The 13,853-nt window shown below is 38.6% G+C and overlaps 1 protein-coding gene across 2 annotated transcripts in view; it reads left to right on the forward strand.

The window, feature by feature from the left end:
* The first annotated feature begins 1,111 nt into the window (after window positions 1-1,111).
* dync2i1.L (dynein 2 intermediate chain 1 L homeolog) overlaps window positions 1,112-13,853 on the forward strand; it is a 44,727-nt gene continuing 31,985 nt past the window's right edge. Inside the window, exons 1-6 of one of the 2 annotated variants that reach the window (XM_018267147.2) lie at window positions 1,112-1,286; window positions 4,695-4,748; window positions 7,111-7,474; window positions 8,349-8,425; window positions 10,393-11,187; window positions 12,012-12,056. In XM_018267147.2, the coding sequence (XP_018122636.1) occupies window positions 1,260-1,286; window positions 4,695-4,748; window positions 7,111-7,474; window positions 8,349-8,425; window positions 10,393-11,187; window positions 12,012-12,056 (1,362 nt within the window). In that variant the 5' untranslated portion in view covers window positions 1,112-1,259. The remainder of the gene's footprint in view (window positions 1,287-4,694; window positions 4,749-7,110; window positions 7,475-8,348; window positions 8,426-10,392; window positions 11,188-12,011; window positions 12,057-13,853) is intronic. The other variant, XM_018267148.2, reaches the window with a different exon arrangement.

Below are 13,853 nucleotides of genomic sequence, written 5' to 3' on the forward strand. Positions count from 1 at the left end.
ATGGGAAGGTAACCAGATAGCAGTTCCCTAAAGGTGGTCATACACGATAAGATCCACTCATTTAGTGAGATTGCCAAATGAGAGGATCTTAACCCGATATACTGACCAAAGGCAGGGCCAAACGATAGGATTATAGCGAAGGAAATAGTTCATAGGACCACATCAAATAGCCAATGCGGTCCTCAATCACAGGAAAAATCAAACCTGCCCGATCGATAACAGGCCGATTTTTGGCCTGATATACATTGGGGGGAGACCCATCGGAAGCCCCCCCACACACACTGGCAGATAAGATGCTGAATCGGACTAAAGGACTGATATCAGCAGCTTTAATCTGCCCATGTATGACCACCTCAACATAAATAAGATATAAGACAACAGCTGCCTGGAAGATATAAGAACAGCACTCAATAGTAAAAATCCAGGTTCCACTGCGACACATTCAATTACATTGAGTAGGAGAAACAATAGCCTACCAGAAAGCAGTTCCATAGTGCAGCACTGGCTTTTTTTTGAAAGCACATGACCAGGAAAAATGGCTAATACTAAGCAACTTTTCATTTTCATTTTTTCTTTTACAGTTTTCTGACATTTTCCAGCTTTTCAATGTAATTGCTACTTTTCATTACTCATCTTTCTAGTCAGACCCTCTCCTATTCATATTCCAGTCTCTTGTTCATATCAGTGCTTGGTTGCTAGGGGAATTTGTACCCTAGCTACCAGATTTGCTGAAATTGTAAAGTGGAGAGGTGCCGGCTAAAAAGCTAAATAACTATCACTATTTACATCACCCTGAAAGTTAATTCAAAGGTGAAAACCCTCTTCTTCCTTAGACGTGCCAGTATAATCACTGTACATTGATTTTGAAAATAAAGCCGATTCACACAAAGCGCCCAAACACCGGGAGATACCACCTAGCAGCTGTCACCCCTTGAACAAAACTAAGCCGGGGAAACAGTACTGTGCGACAACATCACATTAGCCTAAATAGGAAATAATCTGTAGTCGACAAATGGACAGTTTATCCTTGACCATTGGTTAGGTTTGTCCTCCTCCTCTACTCGCAGAGAAGCGTCCACCCCTTTCACTCTAGTTGCTAGGCTCCATAATGACACCCGTGCGCATGCGTAATGGAACGGTGTCATGGCGGCGGCCTAGCATTGGGAGCGTCGCCTAGAAACGGCAAAGGGAACACTTAGAAGCCAAAGAACCGATTGAGGGAGCGGAGCCACATACGCGGATGCACCGGGAGTCTAAGGATGTCCTCGGCCACGCAGCAAGATAGGGTAATGCCGGGGATACTTATATATAATGTTATAATGTGTCATAATTCCCCAAACACTACTACTATGTGATACATGCTCATCAGGGCTGCTACCTATTCTTGTTGTGCTTATGGAATTGCGGGAAGCACGAGGTTCCTTGGACATATATGATTCACCCCTTGAATTCTGGGGACTTTATTTTCATTTTGAGGTGCAAATAGATCAGTGGAATTGAGCAGAGGAGTGAGTAGAAGAGTACACACCGTAAGGGGCAACTGTCATCTTCATGCCACTGCCTGTCTCTGTTTCCACTAAGAAATCACATGACCTGTGAGTGGCAATTACCATTCAGTTCAACAAAGGGACAATTGCAACTTAAAGGGATACTGTCATCGGGAAACACGTTTTTTTTCAAAACACATCAGTTAATAGTGCTGCTCCAGCAGAATTCTGCACTGAAATCCATTTCTCAAAAGAGCAAACAGATTTTTTTATATTCAATTTTGAAATCTGACATGGGCTTAGACATTTTGTCAATTTCCCAGCAGCCCCAAGTCATGTGATTTGTGCCTGCACTTTAGGAGAGAAATGCTTTCTGGCAGGCTGCTGTTTTTCCTTCTCAATGCAACTGAATGTGTCTCAGTGGGACCTGGATTTTACTATTGAGTGTTGTTCTTAGATCTACCAGGCAGCTGTTATCTTGTGTTAGGGAGCTGCTATCTGGTTACCTTCCCATTGTTCTTTTGTTTGGCTGCTGGGGGGGGAGGGAGGGGGTGATATCACTCCAACTTGCAGTACAGCAGTAAAGAGTGATTGAAGTTTATCAGAGCACAAGTCACATGACTTGGGGCAGCTGGGAAATTGACAAAACGTCTAACCCCATGTCAGATTTCAAAATTGAATATAAAAAAATCTGTTTGCTCTTTTGAGAAATGGATTTCAGTGCAGAATTCTGCTGGAGCAGCACTATTAACTGATTCATTTTGAATTTTTTTTTCCCCCATTACAGTATCCCTTTAATTACTGAGCTGTCTCCATAATTGATCCTGTTTCTGGAGCCGTACATGCACATGTTCTGGGCACTAATTAGCTAGGACATGTGAACTGATCCATCTTTTTGTAATGTACAGGAATAGCATCTGGAAACCCGATATCCAGAAAGCTCCAAATTACGGGAAGGCCATATCCCGTAGACTCCATTTTAAATATTTTGTAATAATAAAGCAGTAGCTTGTGCTTGATCCCAACTAGGATATAAACCATTCTTACTGGAGGCAAAACAGTCTTATAGCGTTTAATTAATGTTTAGTAGATTTAAAGGGTTTGTTCACCTTTGAAATAACTTTTAGTATGATGTAGAGAGTGATATTCTGAGGCCATTTGCTATTGTTTTTCATGTTTTATTATTTAAGGGTTTTCAGTTATTTAACTTTTTATTCAGCAGCTTTTCAATTTGCATTCTTCTTTTTATTGTTTTATTGATTTTCATAAATGTGATGAACACAACATATAAACAGTGGCTTTTGATTCTTTAGTATATAACTCTATATGTCTCTTCCAATGTATGTTTTAAAGGACCAGTAACATCAAAAAAAAATGTTCAAAAATTCGTTAGAGCACAACAAAAAATGAACACAGAGACAAATGAAACTTTTAAATAGCAAAGACTTTATTAAGAAATAACTTACAGAAAATCCACTTCCTGTCCTCTTCAGAAAAGGCGACCATCCACACTGCAGCAATCGATTTCTTCTCCCTGGATATTCATCCTCCTCTCGTTGTGTCCAACAGCAGCTGGTTTGTTCCTGTGCTGGCGGCGATGAACTGACAGCAGCGAGTCCTCTCGCTTCCCTTCCACTGGCCTGGCCGTCTACAGTCTCCCAACGGCACACTTGTTCCTGCACTTTCACTGTGCATCGGCTTCCCTTCCTCTCTGGGAAGGGGACAGATTGTGCGTCTGGGATCTCTGCTCGTGCTCTGCCTTCACTTCCCCGGCGCTGGAATTGGAATCCGGGGCAGCATTTCCCACAGCGCGGCCGCTGCCTCCTGAGCTTTCCTTCCCAAAAGCCGATCGTGGCGCTCGCTGGTGTGAGTGAGGGAGGAGGAAGAGAAGGGCAGCTAGTAACCAGACTCGATCCAGGTCGGAATGGAAGTACGCGGCTTGGCGCGCTGATTGTACATGAAGTTGCTTCCCTAGGGTCTGGGCAGGATCGGCTCTACTGCTGCTGAAAATATACACATGCATGCTGCACTGCCGGCTAGTCCAGACATTTTATATTCACAGTAACGCGTGATGTCTATAGCAGCCCATTGATAAGGCAGCAGCTTGGGGAGGAGGGGAGACGGAGAGGGAGGTGAGGAGAGCGGAGCAGGGAAGCCAATGCACAGTGAAAGTGCAGGAACAAGTGTGCCGTTGGGAGACTGTAGACGGCCAGGCCAGTGGAAGGGAAGCGAGAGGACTCGCTGCTGTCAGTTCATCGCCGCCAGCACAGGAACAAACCAGCTGCTGTTGGACACAACGAGAGGAGGATGTCCGTGAATATCCAGGGAGAAGAAATCGATTGCTGCAGTGTGGATGGTCGCCTTTTCGCCGTTTCTGAAGAGGACAGGAAGTGGATTTTCTGTAAGTTATTTCTTAATAAAGTCTTTGCTATTTAAAAGTTTCATTTGTCTCTGTGTTCATTTTTTGTTGTGCTCTAACGAATTTTTGAACATTTTTTTTTGATGTTACTGGTCCTTTAAGTAGTAGTAAGTCTCAATTTGAGGATTTTTATTGCTCATCTTTCTATTCTGGCCTCTCCTACTCATATTCCTGTCTCTTATTCAAATCAATGCATGGTTGCTAGGGGAATTTGGACACTAGCAATCCGATTACTGAAAATGGCAAACTGGAGAGCTGCTAAATGCTAAATAACTCAAAAACCACAAATAATAAAAAATGAAAACCAATTGCAAATTGTCTCATAATATCACTCTCTACATCATAATAAGTGTTAACTCAAGGGTGAACAACCACTTAAAGTCTACTAAAACAATCATTTTAAACATTAAACAAACCCAACAGTATTGCTTTGACTCCAATAAGGAATAATTATATCTTAATTGGGATCACGTAAAAGGTATTATTTGGTTATTAAAAAAGGAAATATGTTTTAAAATTCTGAATTATTAAAATGGAGTCTATGGGAGACAAACTTCCTTAATTTGTAATTTGGAGCTTTCTGGATAACTGGTTCACATACCTGTAATATATCATGCTAAATAAAATGGATCTTTTCTGTTAAAAAAACGAACAATGTTTAGAGAGATGTGTGTGGCTCTCTGGCTGAGCTACCAATTGCAAATTGTCTCAGAATATCACTCGCTACATCATACTAAAAGTTAACTCAAGGGAGAACTCCTTTAATTTTCATATTTCCTCCCTTTTAGAGTAAAAACAAAGAGGATACCTGGAAATCTGAAGAGCTGAAGAGACACCTAAAGGTAATGTGATTCCAGGACCATACGAATAAAGTTTGTGAGATCACCACCAGCAGAATTAGGGAATCTTTGACCAGATTATACTATAATAATTAGGGATGCACCGAATCCACTATTTTGGATTTGGCCGAACCCCTGAATCCTTCACGAAAGATTAAGCCGAATACAGAACCAAAATCGGACTCCTATTTTGCATATGCAAATTAGGGGTGGGAAAGGGAAAAACATTTTTTTTTTACTTCCTTGTTTTGTGACAAAAAGTCACACAATTTCCCTCCTGCCCCTAATTTGCATATGCAAATTAGGATTCAGGTTTGGTTCAGCCGGGCAGAAGGATTCGCCTGAATCCTGTTGAAAAAGGCTGAATCCTGCCAGAATCCTGAACCAAATCCTGGATTTGATGCATCTATAATTATAATGCACTTGAATGTTCAATTTCTACATGGTGAGCGTGAAAGAAAATGGGTGGGGCTAGGAAGCGCACCAATAAGAACTTCATAGACAGACTGGATGGATTAAAGGAGAAGGAAAGGCTTCGTGCTCTTGGGGGTGCCAAATGTTAGACACACCAAGTGATTGTATTGACTTACCTGAATCCCCGGCCGGTGCTCCTATCAGCAGAAAACTGCAGCGGCCCGGGGTTATACCAGTGAGCACCACGCAGCGATCCTCTTCTGTTTTTCCTCTTTCTTCGTGTGACTTTGCATGAGAAGTTGAAGAAAAGCGGAACTTTAACTAAAAGTTGGATAATTCGTTCAACTGCCCTGAGAAATTTGAAGAAAGAAGAAGCCGGAAGACAATCGCTCCGTGGTGCTCACTGGAATAACCCCGGGCCAGTGCAGTTTTCTGCTGATAGGAGCACCGGCTCTGGGTTTCAGGTAAGTCAATACAATCACTTGGGGTGTCTAACATTTGACACCCCCAAGTGCACAAAGCCTTTTCTTTCTCCTTTAACCTGCTGAGAACCAATATATGGGCAAAATGCATAAAATGAATGTTCTTATATGCTAAACTGAGGTTTTATTTTAATAAAGTAGAAAATGCACCCTAGTGCAAGTTGGATATTTCTAGAAATGCTTTGAATCAAGGATCCCCCCAAATCCTAGCACTTTTTTCAGTGATTCAGATCTGACACTCCATAGCCTTAATTGTAATTTGACTGTATTGCTCTGGACAGCTGAAGGATTATGATTTATCTTAGTTTTTAATATCTAATTTGATTTGGATTCAGTTTGGTATTTGATCAAATCTTTTGTGGAGGACTCAAAATTCAGATCATTTGATGCATCCTTACTTCCTACTTAAACTCAGCCGAGGCATTCTGAGGAAAGCACCTCAAGCTGATATAAATCTACTCCAAAGGGCATTTGCAGACTAGGGGGCTCATTTATAAAACACTGGGCAGTAACCAATAGGGACCAATCAGTGATTAGATTTTTCCAGGCAGCTGCAAGGAAAACAATGAAAGCAAACTTCTGATTGGTTGCTATGGGTAACTGCCCAGGTGCAGATTTGCCCAGTGTTTATTAAAAAACCCCTAGGTATTTGGACCCATTAAGGTCATTGGAGTTGTAATAATTTATCTATGAAGGATTCCTTTGCTGAGATTAGTGATAAAGCAACTACTACAAGTTATCTGGAAACCCATTATCCAGAAAGTTCTGAATTACGGGAAGGCCATCTCCCATAGACTCAATTTCAATCAAATAATTAAAATTTTAAAAAATTATTTCCTTTCCTCTGTGATGATAAAAAAGTACAGGTATGAGACCTGTTATCCAGAATGCTTGGGGCTTTCTGTATAATGAATCTTTCTGTAATTTGGAACTTCATACCTTAAGTCTACTTCCAATAAAGATTAATTATATCTTAGTTGGGATCAAGTTCAATATACTGTTTTATTATTACAGAGAAAAAGGAAATCATTTTTAAAAATGGGGATTATTTGAATAAAATGGAGTCTATGATAGACGCGCTTTCTGTAATTCGCAGCTTTCTGGATAATGGGTTTCCGGGTAATGAATCCCATACCTGTACTTTGTACTTGATCCAATCTAAGATATAATTAATCTTTATTGGAGGCAAAACAATCCTATTAGATTTAATTAATATTAAGATTATTTTTAGTAGACTTAAGGTATGGAGATCCAAATTATGGAAAGACCTGTTATCCAGAAAACCTCAGCTCCCAAGCATTTTGGATAACAGGTCCCATACCTGTACCAATATTTACAATAGGCACTGAAAGTAAGTTCTAAGTAAGATCAGTTCTGTAAAAGCACAAAGATATACAAAATACCCATTGATATTAGAGCAACCTGTGCGTTTTTCATAAACTAACACTTTACTTTGGGTTATTGTTTAGGCTTCCAAGCCAGATGATAATAGGCAGAAAGAAAGACGGCATCGCAGAAACGAAGACCGAGAAGAACACTTAGAATCCAGGCAAAAGTACAATGACAAGGAAAAGAAGGAGGAACAAGAACATGGTAGAACATTAGAAAGATATGGAGATAAAGACATGGACACCATCCGAAACCATCACAGAGAAAAAGACAAAGGGCGAGACTACGACAGAGATCAGGCAAAGGAAAAGCACAAATCTGTGGAGAGAAAGCACAGTGCAGAGGCAATGAGAAAATCACATGGTGTCTCCAAAGATTATGTATCGGCTAAGTTGGAGGCGGATACATCTATGTTAAAGAAAAGGGATGTAAGAGAACGTTCAGGTAAGATAAAATTAGGATAGTCCCAAGGACAGAAGCTATAAGGATTGTATATGAAAGGAAGGCTTTGCATTGATGGATTGATTAGAATGAAGGAGCTCTAGGGAATGATGGATAACAGAAAGGAGACATAGTTATGGTGGATAGAAAGAAGGCTGGAACCATACACCACTTTTTCTTGGTTGGAATTGAAATTTACCATGAAAGATAGGTGCATAGATTGAATAGAAAAATGATACAGGTATGGGATTCGTTATCCGGAAATCCGTTATCCAGAAAGCTCAGAATTACGAAAAGGCCGTCTCCCATAGACTCCATTTTATCCAAACAATGCAACATTATTATTATTATTGCAACAAAAAATTATTTCCTTTTTCTCTGTAATAATAAAACAGTAGCTTGTACTTTATCCCAACTAAGATATAACTTATTGGAAGCAAAACCAGCCTGTTGGGTTTATTTAATGTTTATATGAATTTCTAGTAGACTTAAGGTAAGAAGATCCATATTACAGAAAAATAGTTGGTTGGATGGAATAAAAAATAGATGGACAAAAGCAAAGGAGGGGCAAATGAATAAACAGGGGATTTATTGATGTGCTATAACTCTGACAGTAAGTTATAAAATATTTTTATAATGATTGATTTTTTTAGAACAAGCCCCTTTTATTAGCATCACATGATGTGTATTGACCCTCAAAAGTGGCACTGAATAGTAATCCTATAGTGGAACCCATGGAGCTCTAGCATCCCTGGGGGAACCTTTTAAACAAAACAAAACAAGATTCCGTATATTGGTATAGAATAATGCATTAACATAAGCTAAATATATATAACCCCGCAGTTGACACAATACTATATTTGTATTTATTTGTCAGACAAAAGCAAGCAAGGGGACTATGATGATGAAAAGAGACACCGGGAAAGGAGAGAAAAAGAAGAGAAAAGGCGTGAGGTAAGAAATGTTCTAAATTTCTATTTGCTTCAAACTTTTCAGAACACATGGTAGGGTGTATATTAGGGATGCACCGAATCTAGGATTTGGTTCGGGATTCGGCCTGGATTTGGCCTTTTTAAGCAGGATTCGGGTTCGGTCAAATCCATCTGCTTGGCCGAACTGAATCCTAATTTGCATATGTAAATTAGGGGCAGGGAGGTAAATCACGTGACTTTTTTTCACAAAACAAGGAAGTAAAACATGTTTTCCCCTTCCCACCCCTAATTTGCATATGCAAATTAGGGTTTGGTATTTGGCCGAATCTTTCGCAAAGGATTCGGGGGTTCGGCCAATATTGTTATCTACATACCTCATTCATAGTATGAGGGGCCATCACAAAACCTCCAAGTTAGTCTCTTGCCTGCTTCATCCAAACAGCTGATTTATAGGAGGATCTGGCCACATATTGCCTGCTTAAATCCCACTAACATTACAGCCACCTCTGCTTTATAGTATACCCTTAAAGGGGTTGTTCACTTTCCAACACTTTTTTTTCAGTTCAGTTGGTTTCAGATAGTTCACCAGAAATAAAGACTTTTTCCAATTACTTTCTGTATTCTATGTGTGACCATTTTTTTAATATTGAAGTGTAAATATAATTTTTACCTTCTAAAGCAGCTCTTGGAGGAGGAGGTCGCCGACCCGCTATACTGTTCTAAATTCATACATTTAGTTGATACAGTTCTTATCTGTGTCCCTGCTGAGCAGAATCTCTGCGTTTCATTACAGGCAGCTGTTGGAATTGATACAATAGTTGCTAATACTCCAGAGATGCTGCTGAGAAATGGATCAACTAAATGTTGCAAAATTGTAACAGTTCAGAATCTGCACCTGAATTACTGAGCTGCCAGATAGGGAAGAGCGTCGGGCCGACTCCTGCACAAAATCTTCGGGTCGCGGACGGGTCTCGGTCAAGCTCCTAGCTTGTCAAGCACCTAGCAGTTCCGGCGCCGGAATTTATATATACAACTCAACTGAAAAAAAGTGTTTGGAAGGTGAACTAAACCCCTTTAAAGGAGAACTAACCCCCCCTAAAAAATCCTCCATTCGCCACCATCCTCTGTCCCCCCCCCTCCCTGCATACTGTTTTACTAGAATAAAGGGCAGATTAAATAAGGTTCGAATGGTAAATTCTAATTTTCTAAAATATTTTTGGGTCAAAACTCGAATTTTAAACCACCAGCTCAAATTTGAATTCAAATGTTAGATTTGCCACCTAAAACCTGCCGAGTTCATGTACAAGTCAGTGGCAGAGGTCTACCCTGAGCTCCACTGCATTATTCTGCATATATAGGTCAGTGTTGCTGGATGGGACACTTATAGTAGTAGAACAGTATGTGGGCTAGAATCAGAGAGGGGGCCTGTGGAGGGTGGTGAATGGGGGCTTTTACCTGTAGGCGGGTTTACTGTTCCTTTAAGCCCCAACATTGCTGAGCAGCCCAATGTTTACTTGAATAAATCCTTTCTGACCATAGTGGTGACCTACAGAGTTTGGTCAGAAAACAAGAATTTTAGTTTTTTTCTGCCCAAAACCAAACCATTGCCTTTTGCTTGCACAGAACATCTATTTTATATATATATATATATATATATATATATATATATATATATATTTGTGTTTAAACTAAGAAACAGCTGTGCTGCTTAATTGCTTAATTCTGCTCATTCTCTGTATAATCATAGAACTGAATGAAGTTATGTTGTTCTTTTTGTTACTTGTCCATGTGTCTGTCAGCATACGAAATATGGTAGCTCCCTCTGATATTGATATTGATATTGATTACAAAGGAGAAATGTTCTGTGCACACTTATGGAATTTTAAAAAACGATAACTCCAATCTAAAACAGGGATTATATGCTTGATATCATTGACTGGTAAATTGATTATCTACTAATCCTTGTGTTGCCTATTGATCCTGCAAAAGAGGGCATATGATGAGGACAGAGAGCAGAGATACAGAAAACACAGGGAAGAATTAGAAACAGAAGACTTAGACCGGGAGAGGAGAAGGAGTGAACGTAAGCACGCAGAAAGGTCTACTGAAGATTCAGAGAGAGAGAGAAGGAGGAGTGAACGAAAACATATGGAAAGGTTGACTGTAGATGAAGAAAGAAGAAGCGAAATGAAACAAAAAGATGTATCTTCAAAAGATGTAGATCAGGAGAGAAGAAGGAGCGAAAGGAAACATATGGAGAGATCTAAGGAAGGGGCAGACCGGGAGAAAAGAAGGATTGAACGTAAACACAGGGAAAGATCTACAGAAGATGTAGATCGGGAGAGAAGGAAAAGTGAACAAAAATATGTAGAAAGGTCAACAGAAGGTGTAGATGAAGAGAGAAGAAATCGTGAAAGGAAACATAAGGAAGTATCTTTAGAAGATGTTGATCGGCAAAGAAGAAGGGAACGGAAACACAGGGAAAAATATTCAGAAGATGCAGACAATGTAGATGGGGAGAGAAGAAGAAGCAGAAGAAGAGAAGCGAAACACAGAGAAAGATCAACAGAGGATGTAGATCAGGCCAAACTAAAGAATGAACAGAAACATTGGGAAAGGTCTACCAGGGAAGACAGGCACCAAGGCAGAAGTGAGATGCAATCATCTGAGATGAGAAAGCCACCTCTATCAAAGGAAAACATGATGGATGAGAGAGAGAGAAAGCACAGAGAACAGAAAAACAGAAAAGAACACCCAGATGAAGGAATAAAAAGAACTACTGAGGTGAGTTCAGCTACATTGTCTTTAACTCCTTTCAGTTGACTGGGTGGCAGCATTTTTTTGTAATTTCTGCAGTACAGCTAGCAAATTTTTGATTGGGAAGGAATGAGTAAGCATATGGGTATTACTAAAATGTGTGCAAAAAAAAGCACACAATTGCATGTTTTGTACCTTATGGGAAAATACATTCTAGTATAACGAATAGTTTTTATTTGTTTTCACCTTCTAAAATGCAAAGTATGAAGCTATTTGTTTGTGCAGAACATCTTTTCATATTCACATTTATAAGTCACAAAAGTGGCAATATATAAAAAAAAAAAACCCAGAGACCATTTTACTTGTATTGCTCAAGGTTCCCATAAATTTTAATTGTAAAACAACTTGAAAAAGTGTGTAGTAATAGGAAGATTCCATTTTAACAAAAGATAAAGTGCCAATAGGTTTGACTGGATCTCTGCACCTTTCAGCTCCTGAAAGAAATAATGCTGCCGAGACGATTTTAGACATTTTTATAAATAAAAACAATTTTGATAAGTGGGAGAAAAGTTATCTTTTTTTATTGTTAATAAAGTCATATATTCTTTTAATTTGGACATTGCATAAAATCAGTTTATCAGTTGATGTTGACCTCTTTGGATCATGCTTCAGTAACAAGTCTGGCAGCTTCCACTCTATTCTTGTTGCAAAGGACTTTATGCACAAAGTTAGTCCCAGTCTTCATAGTGATAGTAGTTATAGCTTCTGATTCCATATTGTCATCGGCATTGAAACAATCCCTCATCGTCTTTTTTTTTAATTCAGCATAGTATCACTCTCTATTTAAACAGAAAAGTAATACTTCTTTGAAGGAGCAGCAAAGTGAAGATGAGAAGGTATGTACAGTCTTAGTCACTACGTATATATATATATATATATATATATATATATATATATATATATATATATATATATATATATATATATATATATATATATATATATATATATATATATATATATATATATATATAGTGAAAATTTACCCCTCGGTCATAGGCACCATATATAGGTATGGCATATGTTATCTGGAAACCCATTATCCAGAAAGCTATGAAAAGGCCGTCTCCCATAGACTCCATTTTTCAAAATTATGATTATTTGATTATAATGTTTTACTTTTCTCTGTAATAATAAAACAGTAGCGTGTACTTGATCCCAACTAAGATATAATTAATCCTTATTGGAAGCAAAACCAGCCTATTGGGTTTATTTAATGTTTACATGTTTTCCTAGTAGACTTAAAGTATGGAGATCCAAATTACGGAAAGATCCATTATCCGGCAAACCCAGGGCCCTGAGAATTTTGGATAACCGGCCGCATGCCTGTATATAATTTACATAATATTCATGGCTCTTGTGTATTATATATGGATACAGGAATGGGATCTATTATCTGGAATGCTTGGGACCTGAGGTTTTACTGTAATTTGAATCATCATACCCTAACATTTTAAGCATGAAATAAACCAAATAGGATTGTTTTGCCACCAACATGGTTTTATACCGTTTTATTATCACATATAAAAAGGAAAAATGTTTAAAAAAAATTTGAATTATTTTCTTTAAATGGACCTTATGGAAAATGGCCTTCATGTAATTCATAGCTTTCTGAATAATGGTTTTCCAGATAAAAGATCCCAAACTTACACATATATATGCAGTGTCATTACTCATCACAATGAAAATGCTTGTTCTTTCATTACATTGGTCAGCAAGAAGGTTATATGAATGTTACTTGATTACATGTGGATAGCCAAACAGCACAAGTTATTTTGGTTAAAGGGGTTGTCGCCTTTAAATTCACTTTTAGTATGATGTAGAGAGTGATATTCAGAGACAGTTTGCAATTGGTTTTCATTTATTATTATTTGTGGTTATTTAGCTTTTTACTCAGCAGCTCTCCAGTTTGCAATTTCAGCCATCTAATTGCTAGGGTCTAAATATGAATAGGAGAGGTCTGAATAGAAAGATGAGTAACAAAAAGTAGCAGTAACAATACATTTGTAGCCATTTGAAAGCTAGAAAGAGTCAGAAGAAGGTGATTAATTAAAAAATGATAAAAAAATAAATAATGAAGACCAATTGAAAAGTTGCTTATAATTGGCCAGTCTATAACATACTAAGGGGCACATTTATTAAGGGTCAAATTTGAAAAAATTCGTTACTATACATTGAAAAAAAACCACCAAGGCAAATTAAACTATAAAATCCAATTCTTTATCAAGAAATAACTTACCGAAACTCCGTGTGCGCTCCTCTTCAGACAGCTATCGGGCGATCCATCGTGCGGTGCTCGATTTCGCCTGCCTTCCTTATAGGAGATAACCAGGGAGGAGAAATTGAGCGCCGCATGATGGATTGTCGCCTTGTCCCCTTTTCTGAAATGGAGCAAAAGCGGAGTTTCAGTAAGTTATTTCTTAAAGGGATACTGTCTTGGGAAAGAATTTTTTTTTCAAAATGAATCAGTTAATAGTGCTGCTCCAACAGAATTCTGTAACTGAATGTGTCTCAGTGGGACATGGGTTTTTACTATTGAGTGTTGTTCTTAGATCTACCAGGGAGCTGTTATCTTGTGTTAGGGAGCTGCTATCTGGTTACCTTCCCATTGTTCTTTTGTTTGGCTTCTGGGG

Source organism: Xenopus laevis, chromosome 6L (assembly GCF_017654675.1).
Source record: "Xenopus laevis strain J_2021 chromosome 6L, Xenopus_laevis_v10.1, whole genome shotgun sequence".
Taxonomy (NCBI): Eukaryota; Metazoa; Chordata; class Amphibia; order Anura; family Pipidae; genus Xenopus; species Xenopus laevis.